This window comes from Plectropomus leopardus, chromosome 11 (genome assembly GCF_026936395.1).
Source record: "Plectropomus leopardus strain MGB_pleo_1.0 chromosome 11, ASM2693639v1, whole genome shotgun sequence".
In the NCBI taxonomy this organism is placed as follows: domain Eukaryota; kingdom Metazoa; phylum Chordata; class Actinopteri; order Perciformes; family Serranidae; genus Plectropomus; species Plectropomus leopardus.
In genome coordinates, this window is record NC_142186.1 from 16,459,334 (window position 1) to 16,486,301 (window position 26,968).

General features: G+C 40.8%; 2 protein-coding genes across 3 annotated transcripts in view; both read right to left on the reverse strand.

The window, feature by feature from the left end:
- Nucleotides 1-10,356, reverse strand: part of hivep3b (HIVEP zinc finger 3b) — a 50,851-nt gene extending 40,495 nt beyond the window's left edge. For both annotated transcript variants that reach the window (XM_042489587.2, XM_042489588.2), the window contains exon 1: nt 10,086-10,356. The gene's annotated coding sequence lies outside the window, so the exon portion shown is untranslated. The remainder of the gene's footprint in view (nt 1-10,085) is intronic.
- Nucleotides 10,357-18,556: 8,200 nt separating this feature from the next.
- On the reverse strand, nt 18,557-26,725 carry serinc2l (serine incorporator 2, like). Its single transcript, XM_042490677.2, has 10 exons — nt 26,576-26,725; nt 25,562-25,723; nt 24,834-25,021; nt 24,643-24,722; nt 24,337-24,474; nt 23,997-24,166; nt 23,265-23,355; nt 22,239-22,389; nt 21,938-22,147; nt 18,557-20,311 (listed from the first exon to the last, which is right to left on the reverse strand). Exons 1-10 carry the CDS (start codon nt 26,612-26,614, stop codon nt 20,173-20,175), a joined length of 1,368 nt encoding a protein of 455 aa, XP_042346611.2. The 5' UTR covers nt 26,615-26,725; the 3' UTR covers nt 18,557-20,172.
- Between the last annotated feature and the right edge of the window lie 243 nt (nt 26,726-26,968).

Below are 26,968 nucleotides of genomic sequence, written 5' to 3' on the forward strand. Positions count from 1 at the left end.
CTGTAGTCTGTTGCTACTTAAAGGTCTCACTTCTGTCTTTACATGGCTTTATGTACATTATGTGTTCTTAAAGATATATTATGCAGGATCTTCCTAGGAACAATGTATAGACTCGGAAGTAATTCCTCTCAGTCATGACTTATGACCCACTAGGAGAGGGTGGCAGTGTATTTTTCTGCAGAGACTCTGCCCTCTCCAAAATCCAAAAGTAGCCATATTCCATTTACTATTATATATAAGCCCAAAAGAAGCATCAAATCCTGCAGTTTGAGAAGCTGGTACCAGAGAATATGTTGCATTTTTCCCCCATAATTTTTGGTTGAAAAATCCCCAAAACAATCCCAAACAGTTTTCGAAATAGTTATCATGTTTCTTTACATCGACTGATTGATTAATCAGCTTTAATTTCAATTTCCTCACAGACTTTGACTCATTTGATTGAAAAGACATTGACTACAGGAGTCTCACTGGCTGACTGTTGCATTCTGTTTCCTGTCTTTTCTCTCTTCCAGTTATTGTTGCTGTTTTCCCTGTCCCTGTCTACATAATAATATTTATTATCAAACAGGGAAAGTCCCACATGTTGCTGAATTTAATTAGCCGTGTGCCATGTTTCTCAGAATCATTCCCCAGTAGTATTTAGCAATAGAGAGCTCTGCTTTGCAGAGTTTAGGCCTACACCTCTGATTGGTTTTACAAAATCAAACCACTTTTTTTCATCTCTTGCAGAATAATAGTGGACTATGAAAGACCTTTCCACTGCTTTGGCACAGTACAAATGTGCCGTAGTGTAGGGGGAGAGGTTTGGCAATGCTAGACTAAAAAATGACAAGCACAGTGATTTTTATTGAAGTACAGTGGTAGCCTGTGTTCTGTCTAGACCAAGCAAGGAAAGTTGTCTGTAGGAATGCTCATGCAAATATTGACCTTCAATTAGGAGAAACAGACGCCCTCGCTTATGGGCTGCAATATGGAAGCATCAGCAAAAACATTGTGCACATAAACAGTCACAGAATATATATAAACACGCAGACATACCTACACAGTGTACACAAACATGTCTTGTGAAAATACACCTTAGTTTGCAGCGTGACATCAAATGGAAGACAACTGCGTAAACCTGAAGCCTGTTAAAGTTCGTTTTAACCTCAAACAGGATGTCAGCACAGCACCATTGCAAAGCCACAACAAAAATGAACAATTTTACCCTAACACAACACACACAGGCCAAAAGCTGAAGAGTTTTTTTGCCCTTTCATGTGGTGAGGAGCGAATGACCTTCCCAAGTGATGGCAGTCGACCACACTCCTGCATAATTAACAGCATCTAAAATGAGGTGTTCTTTATATGACCTTACCTGACAATGTCAGGGCACAGCTTGCCTTCAGGGACTATGCGGTAAATAACACATGCATGTGTGCAACCCACTGCACACATACAGACCAGCTTGTTTCTGACATATTAGATGATGGATCACACAGCAGAGTATTTTCTCCTAAAGAATTAAGACGAATCTCTCACACGATTCTCTGCAGTTACATGTTCAAAACAATAGTTGGCGATGGAGATTCTGGGAAGTGAGGTTATGTTTGACTGATTCAAAACACTCCTAAAACACACATTAAACAACAGACTTAATGGGGAAAATTTCAAATACATGTACACAAATTGGCTTCATTATATATACAAGATTTAAAGTCTAAACTCTTGACTTTTGCTGTCACATTTCCTCCACAAATACAACATACTTAAGTAACTAGCACGAGCCTATGGCATTTTACATTGCATAAATAAGCCTAGCAGCTGGTTGACATCCCCTAGGCTACTCATATGAAGCCAGGAAACTACAGCAGCATTAAACTAAGGTAATATTACAAAATTTGGCCAAATTACAACTCACAAGGCTCACTGACAAATCAATTGTCTTATACTAATAAATTAGAATTGCAGCTAGCAGAGCTTTAAGCTGTTGTGAAACAGTGGACATTTCATTTCTTTTAAACTTTTAAAAGTCTTATGTTGTTTTGGAATTTCATAGATTTTTTATGAAGCAGCCAAAACAGGAAATATTGGTTTTTAATTTGCAGTAAATTAACACAAATGCATTGGGAAATAGGTGCAAGTAAATTGTCGTTCTTAAGAATGACATTGCATAGAACTGTGAATCAAGATTTTTTTTTTCTTTTTGAGAGTATGGCCCAGAGAATAAAAAGGAGCATGCCTTAGAGCTCCCCACAAGCCAACACATCTCATAGCATGAAGAGACGCCAGGTAAGAGAGCGTTCCTCAAGGCTGAGCACGGCACACCGCAGACTGACAGCACCATGAGAGAGACAAAACACATCTGGATTCTCCTAAAGGCTGTTTCACAGATTTCACGGGGCTTTTAAAAAGTGTGGCTAAAGGAGGGGGTCCGGGGGTAAGTTCAGCCGCTCTGCTTCAGTGACAGTGACACGGCTGGGGAGGATTGTGCTGGAGCATCGCCTGCTGCCATGATTTGCTCGGCAGATCTGCGGCAGGGTTGGAAGGATTTTCCTCCCAAAGCCCTCTTACCCTCCCGCAGAGCAGAAATCCCCTCCAATCCTCACTCGCAGTTGCTGCAGGGACGCCTTACACGCTGAGACAAAGGACTCCTGAGAAGGACGAGAAGAAGGAGAGGAGAGGAGGGGAGAGGTGAGGAGAGGAGAGGAGAGGAGAGGAGAGGAGAGGAGAGGAGAACATGGGAAACAACAGAAGAGGAGAAAAAAGAAAGGGGGACAGTAAACAAGATGAAAGGATAGAATAAATAAATAAAAAGAGAGGAGAGGAAAAGAAAAGAGAGGAAATGAAATACAAAAGACACAAGAGGAAAAGACAGGAGAAGAAGAAACTAAAAGGACAGGAGAGAAAAGGAAACAAAATGGAAAGGAACCAGACTACAGGAAAGGATATGACGGAGGAGGAAATGAGAGTAGAAGAAACACAGAGAAGAAGAGAAACTTGAGGACAGTAGAGGAAACGGTGGAAAAGAAAAGAGGAGAGGAGAGGAAACCAGAGAACAGGATAGAGAGAGGCAAATGAAATAAAAAGAGGAGAGGAAAAGAGAGGAGTGGAAAGGGGGGGAAGTGAGATGACAAGAAAAAATGAGAGGAGAGGAAAAAGGAGGATAAGAGAGAAAAGGAAACAAACTGAAAGGGAACAAGAAGAAAAGAGAGCAAAGGAGTGACAGAAAAGGAGCTGAGAGGAGAAACTAGATAAACCACCATGTTGTTGTATGCCTCCGCGCACCGCTCATGTAGCACTCACACTTTACATCCCTGTCTGTGAAACATGGATGCTTCACACACAGAAGATCAAGGTGGACACCCATGGTTCCTTGGGCCAAAATCATTTTGTATGAGGTCACCGTGACCTTGACCTTTGACAACCAGATTCTAAACAGTTCATTCTTGAGTCCAAGCGGACGTTTGTGCCAAATTTAGTCTTCACATATTGCGTTCACAAAAATGAGACAGATGCAAGGTCACAGTGAGTCCAAGTGAACATTTGTGTCAAATTTGAAGAAATTCCCTCATGGTGTTCTTTAGTTATCGCATTCACATGAATGAAACCAATGTAAGGTCACTGTGACCTTTGACCATCAAGATAAAGTCAGCTCATCCTTGAGTCTAATTGAATGTTTGTATCAAATTTGAAGAAATTCCCTCACGGTGTTCTTGAGACATTGTGTTCACAAGAATGAGACTGGTGAGGTCATAGTGACCTTCACCTTTGACCTATGACCACCAAATTCTAACCAGGTCATCATTGAATCCAAATGAATGTTTGTGTCAAATTTGAAGAAATTTCCTTGAGGCGTTCCAGAGATTTCTCATTCACAAAAATGTGCTGGACAGACGGACTGACAATGTGAAAACATAATGACTCGAGCCTCGGCTAGAGGCATAAAAAGGAAGACAGCATACTAGAGGACAGGACAGGAAATGAGAGGAGAAGAAACAAGGAGAAGAGAGGAAACTAAAGGACAGAGGAGTAAAGGAGAGGAGGAGAAATAATTAGAGGAATCTGGAGGACAGGAGAATAAATGAAAAGAGAGAAAAAGGAACAAGAGGAAAACGGAGGACAGGAATCGGTCTGAGGGGTTATCATGGGACCCAGAGACGAGAAAGCAAGAGATTTGGAAGAGGCTGAGATATCTGGTTGTGAAATATGATACCTCGCCTGCATCACCGATCAATAACCACACTGGGCATGCATCTATAACTGATCTTGAGACCAACACAGAATCTTGACCAAAGAGCTACATGCCTGAGGTTTGATTCCTTGATTCAAATCTGAATATCCAGTAACGATAAGCTACTACGTGTGCTATCATTTTTTCGGGGTTTGAGTATTACACAAGCGTCACCGTGAGTTCCCTGGCCGAGCCCTTCACAGACATACCTGTGGTGAGCAGCACAGGAGCTTACAATCGCTATTGCACAACGCTGGCCACTGCGGAAAGTGAGCACCTGCACAAAAATGCCCTCAATGTTGATTCAAGAAGAAAACTGATTATAGCATATACAGAAGGGAACAATAGAGAATGTCACCCTTGTCAGAGTGACACATTGCAGCCTTGAAAAGCTGGAGTGATGTAATAAACTATTTCAAGGGAGGATTGCCATCACAAACAGCAAACCCCTCGACATTCCACTGTGCCGGAGCCGCTAATGATTAACTCTTACTAAGGGGAGTGTTTGAATGAATAACCCCTCTACTCTGCGGCCCTCCCTGCACCGCCCGCACATCATTGTCCACATATAACATTACATAAGCTGGACCGGCACACATGGGAGTGGGGTAAGGCAGGCACACTAACACACATATACAGCACAGACTCCTGCTCTCTGGCAAACACAAGGAAATTCTATCTGCATATGAAGGGGCAGCCAACACACCGGCCTGGGCGAGAGGTTGAGTCGAGGCCAGACTGATAGACAACCGCACCTCCTGACACACACACACACACACACACACACACACACACACACACACACACACACACACGCACGCACACGCACACACAGACACTGGCCCCAATGACACAAGAGCAGAACCACTGACTACAGCCAGGCCACGGTACTAAATCTATTCAGATTACAAGGCAATGTAAATGAATCTGAATCTGAATCTGAATCCAGTTTATGGCCAAGTAGGTTTCACATACAAAGAATTTACTTCAGTGTATGCTGTTGTTGTATGATGTTGTATGTTGTTGTTGTTGTTGTTGTTTTACCACAAAAATCGTGCCTAATTCACTTGTACACAATACTGTTGGACCTTCAGATTCTGACTGATAATGTGAATTGTGCTGCTGATTTCGCTCTGATATACTACAACAAATTGCAGAAGCACATTTAGCATATTAATATTTTTCTGGCAGAATTTAGCATGAGGCCAAACTTAATTATTTCCTGGATTTTGTTATGGTTTATGTCCAGCTGGCCACCATCATTAGACTTTGATATTTACTTGAGTTCAGGCTGTGACATCAGGTCAGCAAAATTCAATGCCATGACAACGTCTAATTTGATGTAGAATATTACTTTCAAATGACACTTGATATTTTGTTATTTTTAAGCGGCAACATCCAAGGCTGGAAAATGAAGCCAATGTGAAAGTGCCAAAAACTGCAATTAATCAAATGGCCACTTGAGGTTGGCTCTAAAACACTCAGTCCCCATAGACACTCAGGTTAAAATTCCCATCTTTACAGCAGAAATAAACAGGTTTCTAATTTCAGCACTTATGACAACTGTATGGCTGGTGTTTTTTTGTTTGTTTGTTTTTTAAAAAAATATAAATATAACTCTTTTGTTCACTTTTTGTTAAGACCTAAAGTTACACATAGTTAAGGGCAGGGCTGCTTGAGAGACAGGCTGTCTGTGAGGCGTCGCTACAGTCTGTGAGCCAGTATCCTCCCCTCACTCCGTCACAACTCCATCCTCTTATTCGAATATAGTCATTTCTAAAAAAGACAAGATGGCGACAGCCGCAATGCTAAACTCAAGGCTTCAAACAGCAGTCCAAAAACCAATGAGTGACGTCATGGTAGCTACTTCCATTAATGAATCTATGGTTTTAGGCTGTATTGTTAAGCAGACAAAATCCTGTCTCTTCCAAATGTCTCATGTCAGTGTCATCTTGACGTAGAATAACAACATTTAGTCACAAGGTATGGAGAACAAAACCCAATGTATCTAAAACATCATGTTACCATCCACAAAATGTGAAATTCCAGTGTTGTTAAAACATTTGAAATGTCATCAACCTGACTTTCATTATAGCCAAACTTTAATGTCTGTCCTACTCAGAAGTCCAAATTCTTTATGGCATCATATTGACATCTGGTGCCAGTTAAGCGTAGTCCCGAATATGAGTAGAAATGCAGAAAATGGGATATAAATTCCACATTTTTCCCTCAGGGAGGAAGGACCCCCCAACCCCTGTTTTATTGTCTTCCCACAACTTTTCAATTCAAAGTTACACCCTTCACAACATGACTTAAACACAGTTTGACAAAATTAAATAAAAGACGAATGAAAAAAACATTGCAAAAATCAAGATACTTAAATACAGCATAGAATTAAGTTATAATATATATATATTTAAATACTATCAAACATATGAACAATATATTGGAATTAAACTAAACAGAAATGGTAGGAAGTGCAGAAATTTGCAATCTGAAATCTGACTGTGTGCAATAAAAATATTAGGCTAGTGGGGCATTTGTGAAGTTGCCAGACTGGCACTCCTGGCCTCCATTTTGCAGTGTATGTGTGAGTGTTTGTAGGATACAAGTGTGTATCCAAAGTCGTGTTTCTGGTTCACTCTGGTCTTCCAGCACTACAGTGGGTCTATTCTTCTCGGGTGCTTCAGAGAACAGAATTAATGACCATCAGCAGGGACATGAAAAGGTTGTGTCCACCAGCCACCAGGATTTTACAGCCTTCGCTGTGTGTGTGCATGTGTGTTTATTTTTCTTGTGGGAGACTGATAACAATGTCGTCCTTCTTGCATGCTCACTCAGAGAAAACAAAACTTTAAACCTGCTCGCGCATGCCATTTAACACTTTGTGTAATCTGTCGAGCCGACACTCGTGTAAAGAAGAGCAGACCGCCAAATAACACGCTTGTTCACTTTTTTTGTTCACTTTTTCTACGGGTCACATCATCCATGTAACACCTAAGAATTTCATATCAAAGGTTCAGACTTAACTCTGACTCTTGTGAATAAAAAAAACTGCTGATCATCCCCTGATTCTTTGCACCGGCATGGCCCAGGTTATCAGACCTTGTTATCTGCATTAGGTGTGTTTGAAGGTCTGGACAGGAACTCCACACGACCTCCTCGTTGCTGATGGCATCTCATGCATTTCGATCAACACACTGCCACCTGCAAGGCTGACTCAGTGTGTGAGAGATGGAGAAGTGGCGCCAGAATGCCACGTGAGTGAAAGGAGGGATTTACTGCAAAAGGTGTTGAGTGGTTCTGCGTTAATTGGCAGAAAACAGCCCTTTTCCATGTGGCGTGTTGCTTGTGCCAGGGAGAGATATAGACACACAAGCACACGCATTCCTGCCTAACTAACTGACTGAGGTCCTCAGTAATCAGTGTTGGTGCTGACAAAGAGCCAAGCTGCGCTTTTATTGTACCTGAACGAACTTATTGCGCAAGTCTGCAGCTATGATACTGAATACCAGAGCTTTCTGTAATGAATTGGCACTGCTAAACTGTTGAATGGTATGAAAACAGGTTATACAGCTATGGGCTACAGATAATAGCACATTCACTTCCAGCTATAAAAAGTAGTAATTATTCTTTACAAGGCACCTTCTAACATTTCAGCCAAGTTACAACGGTATAAAAACATCAAAGTAAGTCTGACCCGCAGCTTTTATCCCCATCCATGTTCAAACCATAAATGGCAGTAATCCCCAAAGCCCAGACTTTTTTTTCTCCTTTCAACGATCAAATGCTTCACCATGTCAAACAATCTTGGAAATTTGCAAGGAAATGGAGCAGAGCTCTCCTTGGGTGCCTGCTGAGCTAGCGCCTTTCTTCAGCCAGCACCACAAGTGGTCTTGATCCAGGCCAGAGTGGAGCACTGTAAGGCTGCCACTTTGTGCTGATTCAATAAGACATAATTACATATTGGCCTCTCTCCACTCATCCCCCTTCACCCACCATGGTCTGACACTTTACTGTATTTCTGTGCTGTAACTTACAGTATGGAGCTATGGAAAGGACACTGCAGCCATGCTGGTATTGATGTTTTTTAACATCCATATTTCTTTGGATTGGATGCATTGAGGAGATAGTAGCCCTCTACTGATATAAATATATATAGCATTTCTCAGCAGCACCTGGCTTAGGGCAGACAGCTGTGTAACCACTGTGGTCTTCATCTGCTGAGAGCAACACTCTTCAAGTGCTATCCTTACTTCACTTCCTGTCAAACTGGTATTAAAGACACAAAACAAGACATGCAATGACTTTGCTTCATGTCAAACATGTAGATGGATTACTGGTCTACCAGGCACAGGCTCAGGGTCTCTTGAGTGCCATGCCCCCCCTGGCCTTCACTGTCATTCAAATTAACAAGCACTGATCAGAAAGAGACCAAAATGAAGACAAACAGATAGAAAGGAACTACAAAGAGAAACAAAACTAAACTGCTAAAACAGGCAAATTTGACACAAAATGACTAAAAATGAGACAAAACAACCAAAAGAGACATAGAATTACCTGAAAGACACACAAAGTTGCAACAAAGAGACACAAAAACCACAAAATGATGCATAATGACTACAAAAAGATGCAAAGGAACTGCAAAGGGACACAAAATAACTACAAAAACAGGCAAAGGGGATACAAAATGATTATAAAAGACACAAAACAACCAAAATAAAGACACAGACACACAAAGTTTTCACAGAGACACAAAAACCACAAAAAGATGCATTACGACTACAAAAAGAAGCAAAGGAACTGCAAAGGGACCCAAAAGAACTATAAAAACAGGCAAAACCACAAAGACACAACAACAACAATAAAATATGTAAAACCACCACAAAGTCTTTGTGTCTTGCTCCTATGTATGAGAGGTGGTGGTGCCCCTAGCATATCTGTGATCAGGGGCCTACTGTCTTGTGACCCGCCCCTGTCAAACACCTTATTTTTCTGATTTCTTCACCTGGTGTAATATCAATAGCCCGTGCTTAAAAACTCAAAGATACTGACAGTTAGTTCAGAGTTCATAGATAGATAGATAGATAGATAGATAGATAGATAGATAGATAGCCTACTTGTGACTTCCTGATACTCGGTTCAGCATGTTTTGTAGCCACAGGAAAGCATTTAGCATAATCAACATGTCAGACAACAGTCACATAGTCATTCATGTGTCTGTATGCAAATTCCCTCTGAAAAATGAAACTTTCAATACATTGTTTTAAACCCTGCGTAAAAAAGGCTATAAAACAGTCAGCTGAACTTGAGGCAGAGTTACTGACTGAACAGCCGCCAAAATAAACCTGTTTTGGTCAACTTCACCCATCTATCACATAACAGCGGAGTACACAAAAGCATGATGTCATCCCCTAAAAATCTGGCAAGTGTAGGTGTAGCCCATTACAAAATAAGTTCACAGGCCAGATTCGAGAATCAAATTTGAGCGTGGCCTGCGTGTGTCACTACCGCACTGTTGCTCTCCTCAACCGGTTTGTTTTTAAGGGCAAACGGGGTGAATGAAGGGACGTGATGGAGCATACGCTGTCAGCTGGATGTGCAGCGCCCCCGCCGCTACTTGAGCCGATGCACGCACTGAAGAGTCTCCAAAATCCCTCTAAAACTGCCTGCTGCATCTTCGCCTTTTCCCCATCACATATCACTCTAACACATAACGAGGCAACACAACTTCATGGCACACTCTTACTGTGAAAACACGGGTGGGATCCGGCACTCAACTTCACACCATACCACTCCTCAACGTGACAGCCGCTGCAACACAGCGGAAACTAAGTCATAAACAGGCAGTAATATTACGGTTAATATTTACCAGCTTGCTACAGTACGGGCGCTGCAGCCATTTATCCCGTAGCGAAAGGGCCACAAGTCCGCATTTCCTGGATTGCGATGCTGGATAGAGCTGCTCTCCGTGCCCGCGTCTCTGTGCAGGGGGAGCCGGAGGGGCTCGGGGTGCTTTCCACTGTTGTGTCAGACCGGACGGCGATGCCACATTCAGCTGATCGCCACAACAAAACAACATCTCGCCCTACGCAAAACACACTCCGCGGCTCCGCACCACCCCGCACGGCAGGTCCGGTGCGCGCCGCCCCCCTCTCAGCCTCCACCAGTGAGCTGGCGCGTCCAGCCCGCCTCCTGAATAACCATAAGGTGGCCGAGGCAGCCATTGGTTGTAAGGAGAAGTTCCTGGTTAATGCTATTAATTCTAATTAGCCAGGCAACCTCATGCTTAAACCAAAGAGACTGATTGGGGTAATCACGCACCCTCTGATCTCAGCTGGTTTACTTCTCATTTCTCTCTGACTCTGCAGCAGTAGGGGAGGCTGGGGATGATTGTAACACTTTTTGACTCAGCACCTATAGCTTGCTGAATTTTCGTGCTAGGGCTCTAAAATATTGGCCCAAAGTGCCAGTATTTTTCAACTACAAACAGCTTCTTTTTTTCTCAACTCATTCAACTATATCACAGGAGTCATTATTTGGTGTCAAATACAAAAAGTTCCACTGTTACATACTGCCTCACTATAAGTTGTAACAGTAAGAGTGAAGTATCAAACATTACACAAAAACAAACAACTACTCATAAAAAAACTAATATCTGCACTAATGGCCAATTCCAACAAAGGTCTAATTTACTAACATGTACCTGTCAGATGGTTAGTACCTACCTTAGTACCAAGTTTTTTATACTAGGGTGGCCCAAGTGGGGCACTGACTAATGCAAGGGTGACATGAAAATGAGCGCTGCTGCAGGCAAATGCATCGGCATAGCTTTATTTTAACATTTTCATCTCAACTACACATATCTACTTTAATTACTAACATTGCAGTGTCCCACATTCCTGTTCATAGTTTAGTTTAAAAGATTAATAGACCTACCAGTCACAACACAACAGAGTGAAACCACACATATGTAAAATAAGATTCCATGTTATTAATAAATTGTTCCTCCAAAAGTAAATAGTACAATAGCAAGTATAAAGTGCCAAGAGACTTAAAATCAATAAGCCTGTGTGAACATTAGTATCAATTTATTTGTATGTAAAATTAGTCAGTCTTGAAAGTACTCTGGCACATCACTGCCTCTCAGGTTTAGGACTGAATGGCACTTATAAAATATATTGAAATGAAATAAATTTCCATGCCAGCGTACACCTGTGTTGCACTGTACTTAGCCAGAGGCTGCACACTCTTTAATGGTACTGTAGCCGGCAGATATGTTGGATCTGGTGCTAAATTTAAGCAGTGAGAGTGGCGTACAGTGTCACTACCACCATATGTCCATTACAAACACCAATAAATAAAGGGAGACTGATAAAACAGCAAACTGTTGAATGCTGCTCAGGCTTAACTAAAGTCATATTTAGGCAATTATTTTATGCAATTATTTGTCAACTAGGAAAGCTTCTATGTTTTTTGTGCTGCAGACCAACATTGTTTGTTTTGTCAGCTAACAGTTACTTGATTGCTGCTGCTGGCTGACAAATCCATTTAAACAGCTCTCCTGGCCTTCGCCGTTACATGTCGAGCGATGCAACAGCGCTCTAAAATGGAGTGCACCCTGTCAAACAGTTCAGACTGACTGGGGGCAGATAGCCAGTCATAATGGGGTGGCACCTGGGGTGGCCAATCAGATTTCAGGGGTGGCCCACCACAAGAATGAATAGCCCACCTTAAGTGATGCTGACATGGCATCACAAGCAAGAGAGATATAATGGAGGTCAGGATCTGAGGCCGCAAATCAATTAACTTCCCCTGTATGACTGTGTGAACTATGAAAGGGTCACAGGCAGTGTTTTTCAATCCTTTGCACATCGCTTTGAGTGAATTTTCTGCTGATCTGATGAGCCTGTCTGTTTGACCTCCTCGTACCTGAGAGACCAGGAGTGGAGCGAGTGATGAGGGTCAGATACAGTAAAAGGCCATAGAGAGGAGCAGTGCTGCTGCATGCATTGTTGGCCTTGACATCAAATGGCGCTCTAAAGGCCAGATGACATCAGAGCTCACAGGTGGTGGTGACTGGCAGCACACCTCATCTTTTCACTTGGGTCACATCACTGTCATCAACAAAGGAATAAAGCTGCTTTACAAAAATTATATAACAACAATTAACACATGTTCCATTACGTCTAATGGAGGAAAAAGTTTTGTAGTATAAGAAGGATTCCTCTGTATGAGAGTAAACAGTAAGTCCCGCTGTTTTCTGTCTCATATTTTCAGAGCTTTCTATGCATCTGCATCCAGTCTTTGTCCCCGGTGTTGAGCACAGCTCCGCAGCAGAAAGGAAAGGGAAGGAAGGGAGAGTGTAAAGGAGGGAAGGTGGGGAGAGGTATAGAAAAATAGGAGAGGAGAGCAAAGAAAGACAGTGGGAGGAAGTGAGAGACAGAGCAGGAGACGGTGGAAGGAGTGCAGGGACACGCTGTGGTGTGAGCGCTCCGTACTGCTACAATATGACTCTGACAGGCTTATGTAACCAGACTGGCCTGGCATTTGGCTCACAGCAGACGCCGGCTGCACTGACTGTTATATAACTGCATTAGCTGCTCCTCTGAGCCAGGGGAGAGCATGCGCAGAGGAGAGCCTCACACACACACACACACACACACACACACACACTCAGACTTTCAGATTTTTAGACTTCTAGCTTAGTGACTGCATCGCACTGCGGCCAGAGTGAGAAAGTGGAAGCAACCGAACAAAAAGAAAAAAAAAAGTGAAAGTCCAGTTGAATTTCAACACTTTATTAGAAAAAAGCAGATTGATAAGCAAAGGTGGGGTCTCCAGTCACATGACTTGGACTTGAGTCAGACCAAACTAACAAGACTCAACTTGACAAAAAAAAAAACAAAAAATAACTTTCACCTCGACTTGGACTTTACCATCAGTGACTTGACTTTTGACTTTAAATAGGTGATATCTTCCCCCAACCCTAAAGATTTAAAGTATGTTGTTTAGACAGTGTGGCACAAATAATTAAATTTAATTTATAATTTAAAAAAAAGTTATTTAACTTAGTTTTTTGAATTAACTATTGTTCACGTTATTTATTCTTAGACATGTGCTGCTGCTGCTCTGTTTGAAGCCGACATGACATGCCCTTACAAATTATGCCAGCATCCAGTTCAAAACAAACCCACAAAGGGAACGGTTAGTTGATCTCTGTTACAACGCAGTTTGTTGACACTAAATATGAGGCCAAATGTAACATTAATCCACTTTTTACATTTTATTCAGAATTCATAAAGGAGTGATTCACCTCATTAGTAACAATATTTAGCCCTTGTCCTTACCCTAATCCTAACCTTAACTGCCTCTCTTTTAACCTAAAACATCATAGCTCAATAATCACTAACCTAGCATTTTATTCAGGACCTCCGCTACTGAACTCACCTATTTACATTTTATTAAGGCTAAAAGTTACACATATTTAAAGACAGGGCTGCTTGAGTGACAGGCTGTGAAGGCGCTACAGTCTGTGAGTCATATCCACCCCTTTCTTTTCCACAGCTCCACCCTCTTGTTCAAATATGGTCACTTCTGGCTCCAAAAAAACCAAGATGGTGATGGCCAAAATGCCGAGCTTGAGGCATAAAAATGTTACTTCACAAGCCAGTGAGTGATGTCACAGTCGGTGAAGAGCACATTTTGACTTGTTTACGACTCAAAACTCAAAGTTTAGGAGTTGACTGGCACTTGAATGTAAGGACTTGAGACTTTCTTGTGATTTGCAAGATAATAACTTGGCTCCACCTCTGTCTATTTGTGCTCAAGTTTTTACTTGCTGGAGAGAAAGTACGCGAAAAGTCTGACAGACATCTTCGCTTCCCTTCATCCAGCAACAAGTTTCCCATCCTGAAAAGCCTAATTGGGGTTTAATGTTGGGTAAATGTTTCCAGTGCACATGCAGTATGCCAGCAGGGCTCAAACTCAATTAGCTCCCCTGCATGCAGCACATAATTTAATGGGCCTGGATCCCACTCTTAAAACCCAATTACACCTCAGACAGGCATTTCCAGTCACTCTGTCAAAGAGGTGGTCAGGGATGCACAAACCTCTCGCAAAACAACGTTTATCCAAATCAACATCAGCTGCACTATTTAAGCTTCATTTACTGTAATAATAAACACAGGAAAACAGCTGAAACAGTGTGATGATCTGTGTGTCTCACTGTAGAGAGAATGACCTTATTCTTGACAAATGAATACAAAATTCAGCTAAACGCTGACATTTCCAGACTAATGTGGGAAAAGGCGAAGTGAAGATTAAGGTCAGGGATAACACTGCAAGTGATAACCATTGTTTCCGTCAATCTGCAATTAAAAGTCCCAGGATGCCTAACCAAGCACGGCTGCAGAGCTACACTAAGTGGTTCATAATCAGCACATTACAGCCTCTGATCTCTTATTACAGCGACAAATTGCATCTGATGATAACAGAGGAAATGAAGGTGGGATTTATGACACTGGAGCCAATGGCCAAAGATGGAGAGTATCTTAAATCTATGCAAGGATGAGGGAAAAAAGTTCACATTTGTACACCTGATGATGACAGGGGAAATAAAAGTGTGATTTATGACACTAAGCTAATTTGCTCTCAGATGCTGTTGGCTGTGTTCAGAGGCTGTTAAATATCAGACGAGACTAATGAAAGAGTATAGTGCAAAGAGTTCTTTAGTCTCATGAAACTCCGTCTGATTCTTTTATAGTATAAATACCTCAATAGCTAAGAGAGAAATTTAAAAAAGAAGACAGTGTTAAGCCTTGCCAGAGCAATAAAACCAAAACAGTTCAGATCAAAACACCAGAGATTTGGTGTAGATGCTGCCAGTCTGTGCCTGTTAGAGGAGTGACATCATTGGTTTACTATGTCTATGCATTTGACGATGATGATGGCACAAGACCTGACAGACCCTCTCCATGTGTCTGACCCATGAGGTGAAGCCATGTGTCAGGCCAGTGTGCAGCGCAGTGCTACTATACAAAGAGACAAGACAGGACTTCCACTCGGAAAAACACTCATGCAACGTGCAGTGTGCCAGCTTCAAGACAAGTCGGTTTGCAGGTACACCGAGATGGTCAGAGAGCTCACACAAAAAAGACTGGGCCACTTTCAGAGCTGAGACTTGTGTATTTGCATAAGCATATATTTCATATTTAAGTATTTGGAACATTAATTCTTGAGTCAAAGTAGACGTTTGTGCCTAATTTGAGGAAACTCCCTGCAGGCCTTCTCCAGATATTGCAATTACCAGAATGAGACTTACGCAAGGTTGCAGTGAACTTGACCTCTGATCACCAAATTCTAATAAGTTCATTGTTAAGAATAAGTAAACATTTGTGTCAGATTTGAAGAAGTCCCTAAAGGTGATTTTGAAATATCGCGTCCACGAGAATGAGACAGATGTAAGATCACAGTGACCTTTACCCTGGAACACTAAATTCTAATCAGGTCATCGTTGAGTCTAAGTAACATATGTGACCAATTTGAAAAAAATCCCTCAAGGTTGAGATATCGTTTTCACAAGAATGAGACAGACAAGGTCACGATGACCTTGTCCTTTCACCTATGGCCACCAAAATTTGATCAGTTCATCTTTGAGTCCAAGTGAGTACTTGTGCCATATTTGAAGAAATTCCCTTGGGGTGTTTTGGCAATATTGTGTTCACAAGAATGAGTCAGGATGACATCACAGTGACCTTGACCTTTGACCTATGACAACCAGAATCTAATCAGTTCATTTTTGAGTCAAAGTGCATGTTTGTGCTAAATTTGAAGAAAATTCCCTCAAGCCATTCTTGAGGTATCACATTAATGAGAATGGGACGTGTGGATGGTTGAATGGACACCCTGAAAATATAATGCCTCCGGCCGCAGCTATCACCAGTGCGAAGGCAATAAAACATACAAAAGTGGTAGAGGACTTTTGACAAAATTAAAGACATTTCCACCGTAAAAAATGTACAAATTGGTGCATAAAAAGTCACAGAATGCAGGAAATTAAGTGTTTGATGCTCAAATTTTCCTGGGGGAGGACCCCAAATCATGTGTGCACAAAAATGTGTCCCCCACAATGTTGAAATGAACCCTATGCCCTTGAGTGGTTATGACAAAAAGCTCTTTTTCATTGTGTTTGTGGCTCTATTTTTTGTACATCTTTCGCACATTGCATAAGTTGCTTTTCTTTTTTTTCTCAGCAAAATTGCAGATAGTTTTCTGCAGGCAGGAATGCAAACTTATCATCAGCAGTATCAGCAGCAGTGTAATGCTGGTGTGTTTTATTGTTTAGAATACATTTGTTTTGTCCTAGTTCCAGTCTTTTAACATCTTAGATTTACTTCATATCTGCGTTCACTGATATAGAGTTGCTTACACTCACTGCCACTGTGATGCTCTCATTTTCCTTTTACACATGAATATGTTATTTGTATTTTATATCCCCTCACTTCTAATAAAAACAGAATTCCTGCCTCTGCACTTCACATTTTTAACACTACGTACTGTTTTTAGTTTTACTGTGTTGCTTCTTTGCTGTCTCACAGTTGTTTTTTGTTATGCAGTTGCTGTTATCCTCCCAGTGTCAGTTAAGTCTAATTTGTTTCCTCCACTACATGCAAAGGAAATGAGACTTCACTCTCACAAACTGTGACACAATCCATCAACGCAGGATTGTCATGGATAGGCTGAGTGAGGGGTGGCGTTGTGGGAGGGTGGAAGTCGACAGGAGGTAGTGTGTCCTGAACAGTTCCAGACAGTGCCAACTGGTTTGAGTGACTGTATCAGCCAAAACCAACAGGCCCCGTCTGCCAGCCAGGCGAGAAGGAAATAACACAGCAGAGGCTGTGAGCATACACCGCTCTGTGACTGTACCAGAAACAAGAAACGTCAGAAACGTTGACTGCTTCAGTTGACTGCTTGACTGCAAGGCAAAAAGGGGCAAAAATTTGGCCTTTATTATTTGCTGGATATGCAAGTATTTTAATTTAGCATTGTTATAGGAAGCTAACTGGCAGAGCAAACACTCAGTGAAGGGTCAAAACACCAGTGGCTGATGTGTGTGAGAGAGGAAAGGAGACAGAGTTTAAGTAGCAATCAGGAAAACACTGCAGGGGACATGGCAGAGTGAGGCCAAATACTAAGACAATCCATCAGGCATAAAGTGCTTGCACTGAAGCAACGTGTCAAGCATTTGGTTTGCTTGTTTTGGAGTGTTGTGTATACATACAGCTATATTTTGCGCAGAGCACAGAACATGCTGTGATGTGTCTGCTAGCCCCTCCCCTGTTCCCAACTCTGGTACCTCATGACCTCAAGCTATGGGGTGAAATATAGAAACGAAAAGTGCTATCACACTATATGCACCCTGGGGACACATCAGAGATAGGAAAATGTTATGTACAATCAACAACATCCACAGGGCTCCTAAATCACCCTATGTGTTTACATTAATTACTGAGGGGTGAGAAACAGAAGGACGGAAGAAATATTTTGGGCGATTATGAGTTATATGTATCAAATGAAAGCTCTTGATGAGCTCTTTCTACTACCAAAAGGGCACTTGTGAGTTCTAAAGCAATCCAGAGTTATTAATCAGAACCCAAAAGATGTAAAACTGAACTATTTGGCAGTCTCTCCAAAGATTTCATGGGCTGTTTTGGGGATTGCTGCGTCCTAAAATGCCTGATTTCACAGCAGCTTTTCTAAAAAGTTGTGGTGCATGTTGTTATGTTTTTAAGCATCTTTTTGCAATGAAGTTGCCCAATATTTTGGGGCCAAAAAAAGGTGCAAGTGCACTTACTATTTACTCACTTAATAAATGTACTTTTTTTTTAATATGTCATGTAAAGCATTATTCATTAAGTTAACTGTTATTCACATTTATGAAGTTTTAAAGGAAAAGATTAAATTCAATAAATTAAGTAAGGACATTTTAAGATGTTTTTATTTTTATTTTGCTGTCCTGTTAAACTGGTCAAATATCATGTCCCTTTGGTTCTCAACCCTCAACAGTAATAACTGTATCCAAGGTATTCAAATGTTTAATTTAATCTTGTGTAGTTTTACTGTACCAGAAACAAGACACATCAGAAACATTCGCTGCTTCAGTTTACTGCGAGGCAAAAAGGGGCAAATATTTGGCCATTATTATTTACACAAGTGTTTTAATTTAGCATTGTCATGGGAAGCTAACTGGGTTCCTATGAAACCCCACTGAGGATAATTTTACTCAGAACATCATATTTCATGGGACACACCTGAGCCTCTACTGAGACTTAGACCAAGAAATAGTGAGTGATAGACTTCCATCTTTATTCAAAATTGTGTTTATACATTAATTACAATATTAATCCATGTCATAAGCCTATGCCTTATTGGCATGCAATGACTGACTCACCACAATGTGAGGCAAGGCATAAGTGTTAAATTAGTGTTAAATTCTTTTTAAACGCAGGACTACAAAAAGGCACTTAATAGTGTTTTAAAATGTTATGATTGAACAATGGCAATTCTGCCAAAATAATCCCCCCAGTTTGGCGATAACGGTAAAATGCACAATACATTTAAGATGTTTGATGAAGAAAATGAATATAAAAAAGATTTAATTTATCGCAACACTTAAAAAAACTCCATTCACAACTTGTATACAGCTGGAGAAACAGCAAATCTGATTCATTTGTTTGGGCATTGAAATGTTTGAAAAAAAAAAAAAAACAACAGAAAAATAATCATATTTTGAGGATTGTACCAAAAACATTTACAAGTACAAAACATACGGGTATTTATTTTACGTATTCCATTCATATTGAAATTGAGGTAAATACCATATAATGCATAAAATTACTGTACCACCATCACAACCATCAACATACTATGAAGTCAATACCATTTAACAGTACCATTACAGTATCAATACAGTATGTATCATTTCTGAAATACGTCCTTATTGTGTTGTACACTGCAACAATTAAAAATCCCTTTTATCCTGTAAACTCAACAACACGCTCTGCAGCCTCCTGGAAATAAAGGCATTTGTGAGAAGTTCACGCCATCACCCCCTGAACCGCACCACTACACATGACGTTGACTGCTATGGATCAATACATGTCTCCCTGTTGCCAGCACACTGCTATACAGGTACAGATTGTTGCCCGTGGCTGTACAAGGCCAAACACAGTCAGACATGGAAAGGCGTAGCACCAGAGATAAATTACCCTATGTTGGAGTAGATGAGGAAGAGCTGAGATTAGACTGGTGGTCTATTCGGACTCTCTGTCTCAAGGTGTAATGACGTGGATTTGCATACAGCCCAGCAGCGAGAGGGAAGCCCTGCTATGATCTGTAGGGTGTGTCATTTTAGTCTTATCTAACTCTCACACTCAACTCACTCGGGGGCTCCTGAGGAGGGTTCTCCTTGTTGCCCCCAGCACTAAAAGAGTCCAGCTAATCAGGGATTCCAGACCCGGCCAATCAGAGAGGTAAGATCTCACAGGCCCTAAAAGGGAATCTGTTAGTGAAATGTCTGAGGTATCGAGTATATGCCTTGTTGTTCAGTCTTTGTGATAGTTCAGACTACATCAGGCGGAAGGTAGGGAGTTGTCTATGAAGGTGAGATACTGGCATTCCAGTAGCCAAATCCATCATTAATCAGGCTAACTAAAAAAATCCACTTTTACACTTTTGAATATCTTCAGTGACTAACATACTAAATAATCATACCGAGAGGAGAAAAACAACACCAGCACAGTAACAGCAGAGGCAATTAACTGAAAAAGGAACAAGAAGAAATTAAACATATTTCCTATATGACATCCTTCCCATTGCCTTCATAGCTTCCTTCACACTGCCTAATACAATAGGCAAGAAAACAAAAGAAACAAATACAGCCAAAAGATAAGTCATACTCAGTTGAAATCTCTGTCAGGGAAGATCAGAGGGGCGATGAGGGTCCACAGGTATAGCCCGAGACCCAGCCAACTGGAGCTCATCTTCACCCACACGGCTGGCATACGGCTCTGCATGGCTTGGGTGGTGGTGTCCGGTCTGAGGACAGAGGGAAGAGTAAAATTCAGTAAAAAAAAACCAAAACATTTTAACAAATTCATATACCGATATTTTTACACCCATGAACGATTAGAATTTGCACTGTAGAGGATGAACTTTTTGATTTCTTTCACTAAATTGAGCTGATTTTAGAGAATAACATTCATGCTGTGTTGATGGAATGACTTCAGGTGAAGTAATGTGCCCTCTAGTGGCCACACCGGAGGCCTCGCGTGCCTGTGCAACAACCACTGAAAGCTGCTGATTTAGAAACACTTAGCCATCTCAGAAGCATCAAACAGATGTGTTTATGACTGTGTTTACATGAGCATGAATGACTGTATATGATTGAGTTTTTGGCGCATTCTGTTTATGTGTTTGATCATGTAAACACCATATTCAGTTCATGAGAAACCCAAATGTGCTAGATGGAGTACTTGGTAAGAAACTGTGATATATACGTGGAACATGACTAACCCAATTTTGTCTGTGCTCATGTAAACACCATATCCCGAATATGATTCTAAGCAGGATAAGCCTCATAAACTAGTTATTCATGTACATGTAACTGCAGGCCATGTTTCAAAACTTATGTCATATCCAAAGAAGTGACTCTTCCTACATCCCTCCCCTTTGCATTTCGTGCTCCACTAACAGTTGAACAAGCTTGGTGGCATTACCTCTTTCCTGTTATACTCAGATATGCTCTGAAAAGAAAACCACACTCTGAAGATGGTTAAAATGTGGCTGGGTGACCTCAAGCAACACTACACATTACACTGGTGTAAACACATTGTGTTGTCTGAAGTCCCATCATAAATTCACAAATATTATCAAACAGCAACATTTTGCAAAATTAAAAGGAGTTAGCCTTATGTAAGATCAGTCAGGTTTGCTTCCTCCTTAATTCACGGTAACATCAAAGAGATTTGGAAAAGGACAGATAGGTTGATTGCTAACTAATATATTTTTAAGATGATATGAATTACTATTAGCCAGATCAAGGCTGAGGTTTCTTTGTTAATATTATCTCTGTAAGGCTATGTGCCTCTTTTGATGTTATTTATTTTAAAAATACACAACATTTAGCATCCCATTGTGAATATAGCCCTAAATACTGTTGTCCGTACTTTTGGCCTCTCACACTGCAGCATCAAGCAAAAATGGAGCTGTTGTTGCAATGTTTCTTTTTGTCAAGCTTGCCTGACCTAGTAACAGTAACTAAGGGGGGCGGGACTTTAGGTCTGTAAATTGTGTCACTGAATGCTTAAATTGCTAGTTTTCATCAGTATCTGTGTCACATACTCTTTATATCCATATGTTTATTCAGTATTTTCACAGAAAACAATCTGAAACTCACACCTGTATGTTTTGCAGTCACAATCTTATCTGTAAATTCCCAGTACAAACTTTTTTCAAAATCTTTACTTATCACTGTCCCAGGGGGCCATGCTAGTGTGCATGGACAGTTCCAGGACTCTGAAACAAACTGCACTAAATAAAATACAGTTGTTTTTAAATATTATCAGTTACACCTGTTCTTTTCCTGCTATGAAATGCCAACATATCTACTGTTATCATGGAGATTGTTAGAGGTTTAACAAGCTGTGGGTGAGAGATACTTACTGGTACCAGTTGGTGAGAGTCATCATGATGTACAGTGAGGCCAGGCAGAGGTGAAAGTGGAAAAAGGAGTAACTGTAAGAGACTTTTTCCTCCTCATTGTCCACAGCCCTGCGTATGCCATCCTCTCCCACCACACCCTCTCCCCCTGACCCGATGCCCTCCTCTGTCTGCATCAGCTTGTTGACCTGCGTGTTACTGGATGAACGGATACTACAAAATAGACAGACAAAGACAGTTTTACAAAAATATTAATAATACAAAACTGAACATAAAACAGAATAAGCGGTGGTTTTAAACCTACCTGGCATAGAGAGTGCAGAAGAGGAAGATGATCAAACCAACAATGCCCTGAGCGTCCCACCACTGCACCTGTCCTGGGGTGCCGTCACCAGATGGTTCAGTGGTGTTGATGTTTGACACCAGACTCAACAGGCTGGGGTTACACTTTCGATCTAAGACATCAGAGCAAATGCACACATTAGACATTTTTTACACTATAACAGGATTAAAAAAACATTATTACACAGCGAGCCTGTCTACATAAACCTTGACATGATCTTGAATTAATCCTAAATTCATTGTAATGGCAATAAAATGTTTTAACACTTTTTACATAAAATCTTATTTAACACTGAAGTTGCCGCAAACACCTCCGAAGGTGATAAGAGATGCACTTGGAAAGATATGTACAGTACATTAATAACAAAGTGTACATGTTTTCCAGCTGATAAATACATTGCATTGGAATAAATGTGACAACACTGTTTTACTCTAAGCAGGGTTTCATCCACACTGGTGTTTTCAATGTGGTTTCGTAGACAACATTAAAACAATAAGATCCATTCTTTTGTATTTTTCTGTTGCACACAAGTTCATGTTTTATATTGGTCCACTTTGCAATATAAATATAACAGTTGTTGCCTTTGATATCTAGAAAAGACAAAAGTGCATCTTTCAAAAAAAGGTGAAATCCATTTATATGTGGGTTGTAGAGATGCACTTTCAATGTTGTCCATGAAAGGATCTAAAAAGCCTACATGTAGATCAAACTAACCCTACAGTCACCACAGACGTGCCCATTGTTGCCATTCACTTGGCAAAGGCAAATCACACAACAGGAGACAAGGAAGGTGTGACAACTATTAGCAAAAAGCAGCTCTTTTTTCCTAAAGCATGCAATCAAAAACTCACCAGCATGAGCAAAATGCTGCAGCAGACACATATACAGTACATTCAAAGAAAACAGTGAGTATAATCACAACTGAGCATGCAACCAAAAGCTTCAGAGGAGAGCTGCAACTACGCTCAAAGACGACAGGAGACTCACTTGGATTGTTGGTCATTGCAGACCAAGTGACATACATGGTGTAGAGGGAGATGAGCGAAGCCTGGAGCAAACCAGAGTGTGGCTGAGCTTCCTGTAAAAAAAGAGAAAAGAAAACACTAAATAAATAGGCTTAAAATGTAACAACTGCAAAATGTAAGCTGATATTAAGCTACCTTGCAATAAATGTTTATGTAACTGTACTTGGACATATTTCTACCAAAACTCAACTGAGACTGGAAAAAAATGACTCATTGGTGAAGCAAGGGGAGAACATGTTTCTACATATTAGATTTTACTAATTGGAGACCAGCAGCTCCTGCTGTTAAAGCAAAAGAAACCCTTCTCACAGGACAGGTGTAAGGCCATGTAAAAAATACCCAGAACAGCTGTTTTCCTTTTACACTGGGGTCTCAAATTTCATCACAAACATTACAACACAAAACAAAAGGAACATATTTGTCATTTTTTTCTGAGGCATGTTACAGCATAAACACACACAATGATACCACGATGATGTATCACATTACAAATCAAGACTGTCATTTCCCCATTGCAAAAAGTCTCTTAAAAATGCAGTTTTTTTGGTATGCTGTTTTGTTTTTTTGTTTGTTTTTTTTTTTAAAGAAAATGCTGGATTAGTATGGAAGGGGACCAAAATGTTTGTTTTTTTTTAAGTGTTTTCAAATGAATCTGCATTAGAGTAAAATGGCCCTATTATGGTGCACACTGTACCTGTATCTTGGGCAGGATGGAGACAACAGAGATGATGATGCAGAAGATGAGGTTGAGGCTAATGAAGACCTTGTGCTCCGTGCAGTCGTCAGGCTGTGTGTAGTAAATGTAGAAAAGCACCACAGCAGTGATAGCAAGTGCATAGTGGAGGATGGTGAAAGACAGCAGGCCTGGAAATAACACAGAAATACATTCACATGGAATATTTTAAAACTACGAATATAACAGTGTACTACTGACTTGTACAGCAGAGGAGATCTGTCTAATCTATTTAAAATATTGGTCAAGTGTATAGTATGTTCGCATGGCAAGAAAGGCTTCTTCCAAGTGAATGTTGTACCTGCAAACCAGCATTTGTTGTCACCATTTTCAGCATTTTCTACCCACACCTTGTTCCAGGAGTGGGCAAAGTCGATGAGAAGAATAAGTTGGATTAGAATGAAGATGAAGGATCCCACCACTCCGAAGTAAAACCAAACTGTGAGGTGAAGAGGAAACACAACTCATGCAGTTTCTGAAAACTGTTGATCAGAGATAGATTTTTCTCTTTTGCCTGACTCACTGATCAATTACAAAGTCAGCGTCTGCTCTTGAAAAAGATACCCTATGTTTTGATTTGCAGTAATTCAACAGAGTATGTTAGTACCAGTATGAAATGTTCCGTCAGGGATGAAAAAAGCTCCCACTGTTATTCCAATCAGGATCAGAAACTTAAAGAACCAGAACCTGGAAAATAAATAGTTACACACCCATCATGAGTACAGAAGACAGACAAAAGTAGCACACCCCACCATCCCCTGACACATGTTTTCCATGTAAGCCCGGGGAAGCACTCACCCATTTTGAATAGCTGCACGAGGGTCTTTGCTGCTACGGACACGGATCATGATGGCGGCGAACAGAAAGAAGAAGCAGGTCATGGCGAAGCACATGCGGTACACAGACTTGTAGCCCACAATGACATCACATTTGACCTTGTTTTCAAAACCAGGTATAGAGCTTCCTCCCTCGCAGAAACCTGGGATCTACAAAACAGAAGAAGGTCACGAGACAAATGTGTGATTCAGCATATCAAGTTTTTACTGCGGAGAAAAGTTGTACCAATACTTCCACAGCAGTAACAGCATCTAGCGACACATTTTATGATAGTATCTTTCACAGTAATTTCACCAGAACAGCAAGTGATATCCAAATCATGTTATCTTGCCCAAAATCTAATGCTTTAATAAGGATAGTCATTTATTAAGCCATTAATTATTGGATTCAATGAGCATCTAAGACCACTTATTGTAACAGGAACTGATGTGTTTATGTGATGGAATTAGGATAGCAAAACTGCAATGTTGTATGCAGCATCTTTGGTTTAGAAACTAAAGTACATCACTGACATCCCTGTGTATATGATAAGATAATATGAAAAAGATGTACTGAATTTTGGACCCCGGGAAGACTAGCTGGCTTTATTGGCATCAGCTTGTGGGTATCCTTTTAAATATATAAATACATTTTAATGCAATACAGTGAACACTGTTAAGTGATTACATTAAAAAGAACAGCGATCTTACTTTACGGAGCTGTGTCTCCATTCCAGGTAGGATCATGATGACGGACACCATGGTCCCCAGCAGCAAAAAGAAGGAGAAGACCAGCCGTGTGATGGTGGAATTGTTGGAGGAGGGACAGCAGCCACACAGAAGGCATGGTGCTGAGCCACACAGACAGGAGGCCTGTGAATGATACAGAGGACGGCAAAGCAGTGGGAGGACAAAAAGACAGTTAAAGCTTTGGGCAGCTGGACACGCGTTTACAAATCAGCAGTCAAATGTGAGCAAATACTTTGGCAGAAAGCCACTCATAGGTTTTGTACATACTGGGCTGGTAAATTATTTATCGTGATGGTGAATTTACTGGATTCAAGTGGATAAGCACCACCCACCCACAGAGCTGAATAACATACTGCTTAAACTCAAAATACAACATACAACACAGGCCTGTGGCTCTCCCAGTGTATCAAGAAAACTTGGCTAGGGCGTGTCCCTTGACTTTTGTAATGTCAACACTTAGGTCAACACGTAGAAAGACAAACAGGACCTAGATTGCCTATTTAAACTGTCTGAAGTATAATTATCTGCCAGATCCGGAGTAGATGTGCTAGAGGAGAACTCGCTTTAAAATATAATGTAGCGTCAGTTACATAACATTTGATGAGCCAATATCTTGGGATTTCACCACCTAACGTTAAGCCAACATTAGATGTGTCTAACGCTAGTATAAATGGCCTGATCTCACACTTCCTCGATCATTGTTCACTCTGCTGATTCACTATCTTGCTAAGATAACTTGCTTTAAATTTAGCTACAGAAAGAGCGATATGTCGAGTGGCGTAACAGTTACTGGGCTACCAATTAACGTAGCTAAACGTTAGTTACCGTTACAATAATAAGACGTCGACTGTCACTTAGCGTAATTCCTTTACTAGCCGTAGTTTAGCTCACCTAGTTTAACGTTAGCACGGCGAGAGTGAATAAAGCCTTCCGTTAGTACCTAAAATAATGTCAGTATTGAGATTGGATACTTACACAACTGGCTAAAGAGCACAACGCCAGACAAGCCCCCATTTTTACATTAAAATGCTGAAATTAGTCCAGTTGTCTTTGGCGTCCTTTCCTGTGGAGAAACAAACAGTCGGAAGTCGCTACTCTTCAAAATAAAAATCCTATTTCTTTAAATGACAGGCTTTTCAACTTAAAAGACCGAAAGTGTAACATGCTGTGGTAAACCCATTAAGAGATGTGAGTAGGGTGAAAATAAATAAGGAAAAAACACAAAATGCATTTCCTGCAGAAAGTGTGTGCGGATAGCCACGCATTGCAGAGTTAAAAAGCATTGCAGAAAATGCAGAAATTGAATCATATTGCTTCACAGATAGTAGTTGCACTATATCTCCAACTTCTGCACATCTATACTATTCC

What these genes read in the sequence shown, in the direction of transcription:
- serinc2l (XM_042490677.2), bottom strand. Translation starts at nt 26,614, where the DNA reads ATGGGGGCTTGTCTGGCGTTGTGCTCTTTAGCCAGTTGT. An exon ending in CCATCCTGCCCAAGATACAG is followed by an intron (nt 23,356 to 23,996) that starts GTACAGTGTGCA and finishes CTTTTTTTACAG; the next exon opens with GAAGCTCAGCCACACTCTGG. An exon ending in TTCTGCACTCTCTATGCCAG is followed by an intron (nt 22,148 to 22,238) that starts GTAGGTTTAAAA and finishes TCTATTTTGTAG; the next exon opens with TATCCGTTCATCCAGTAACA.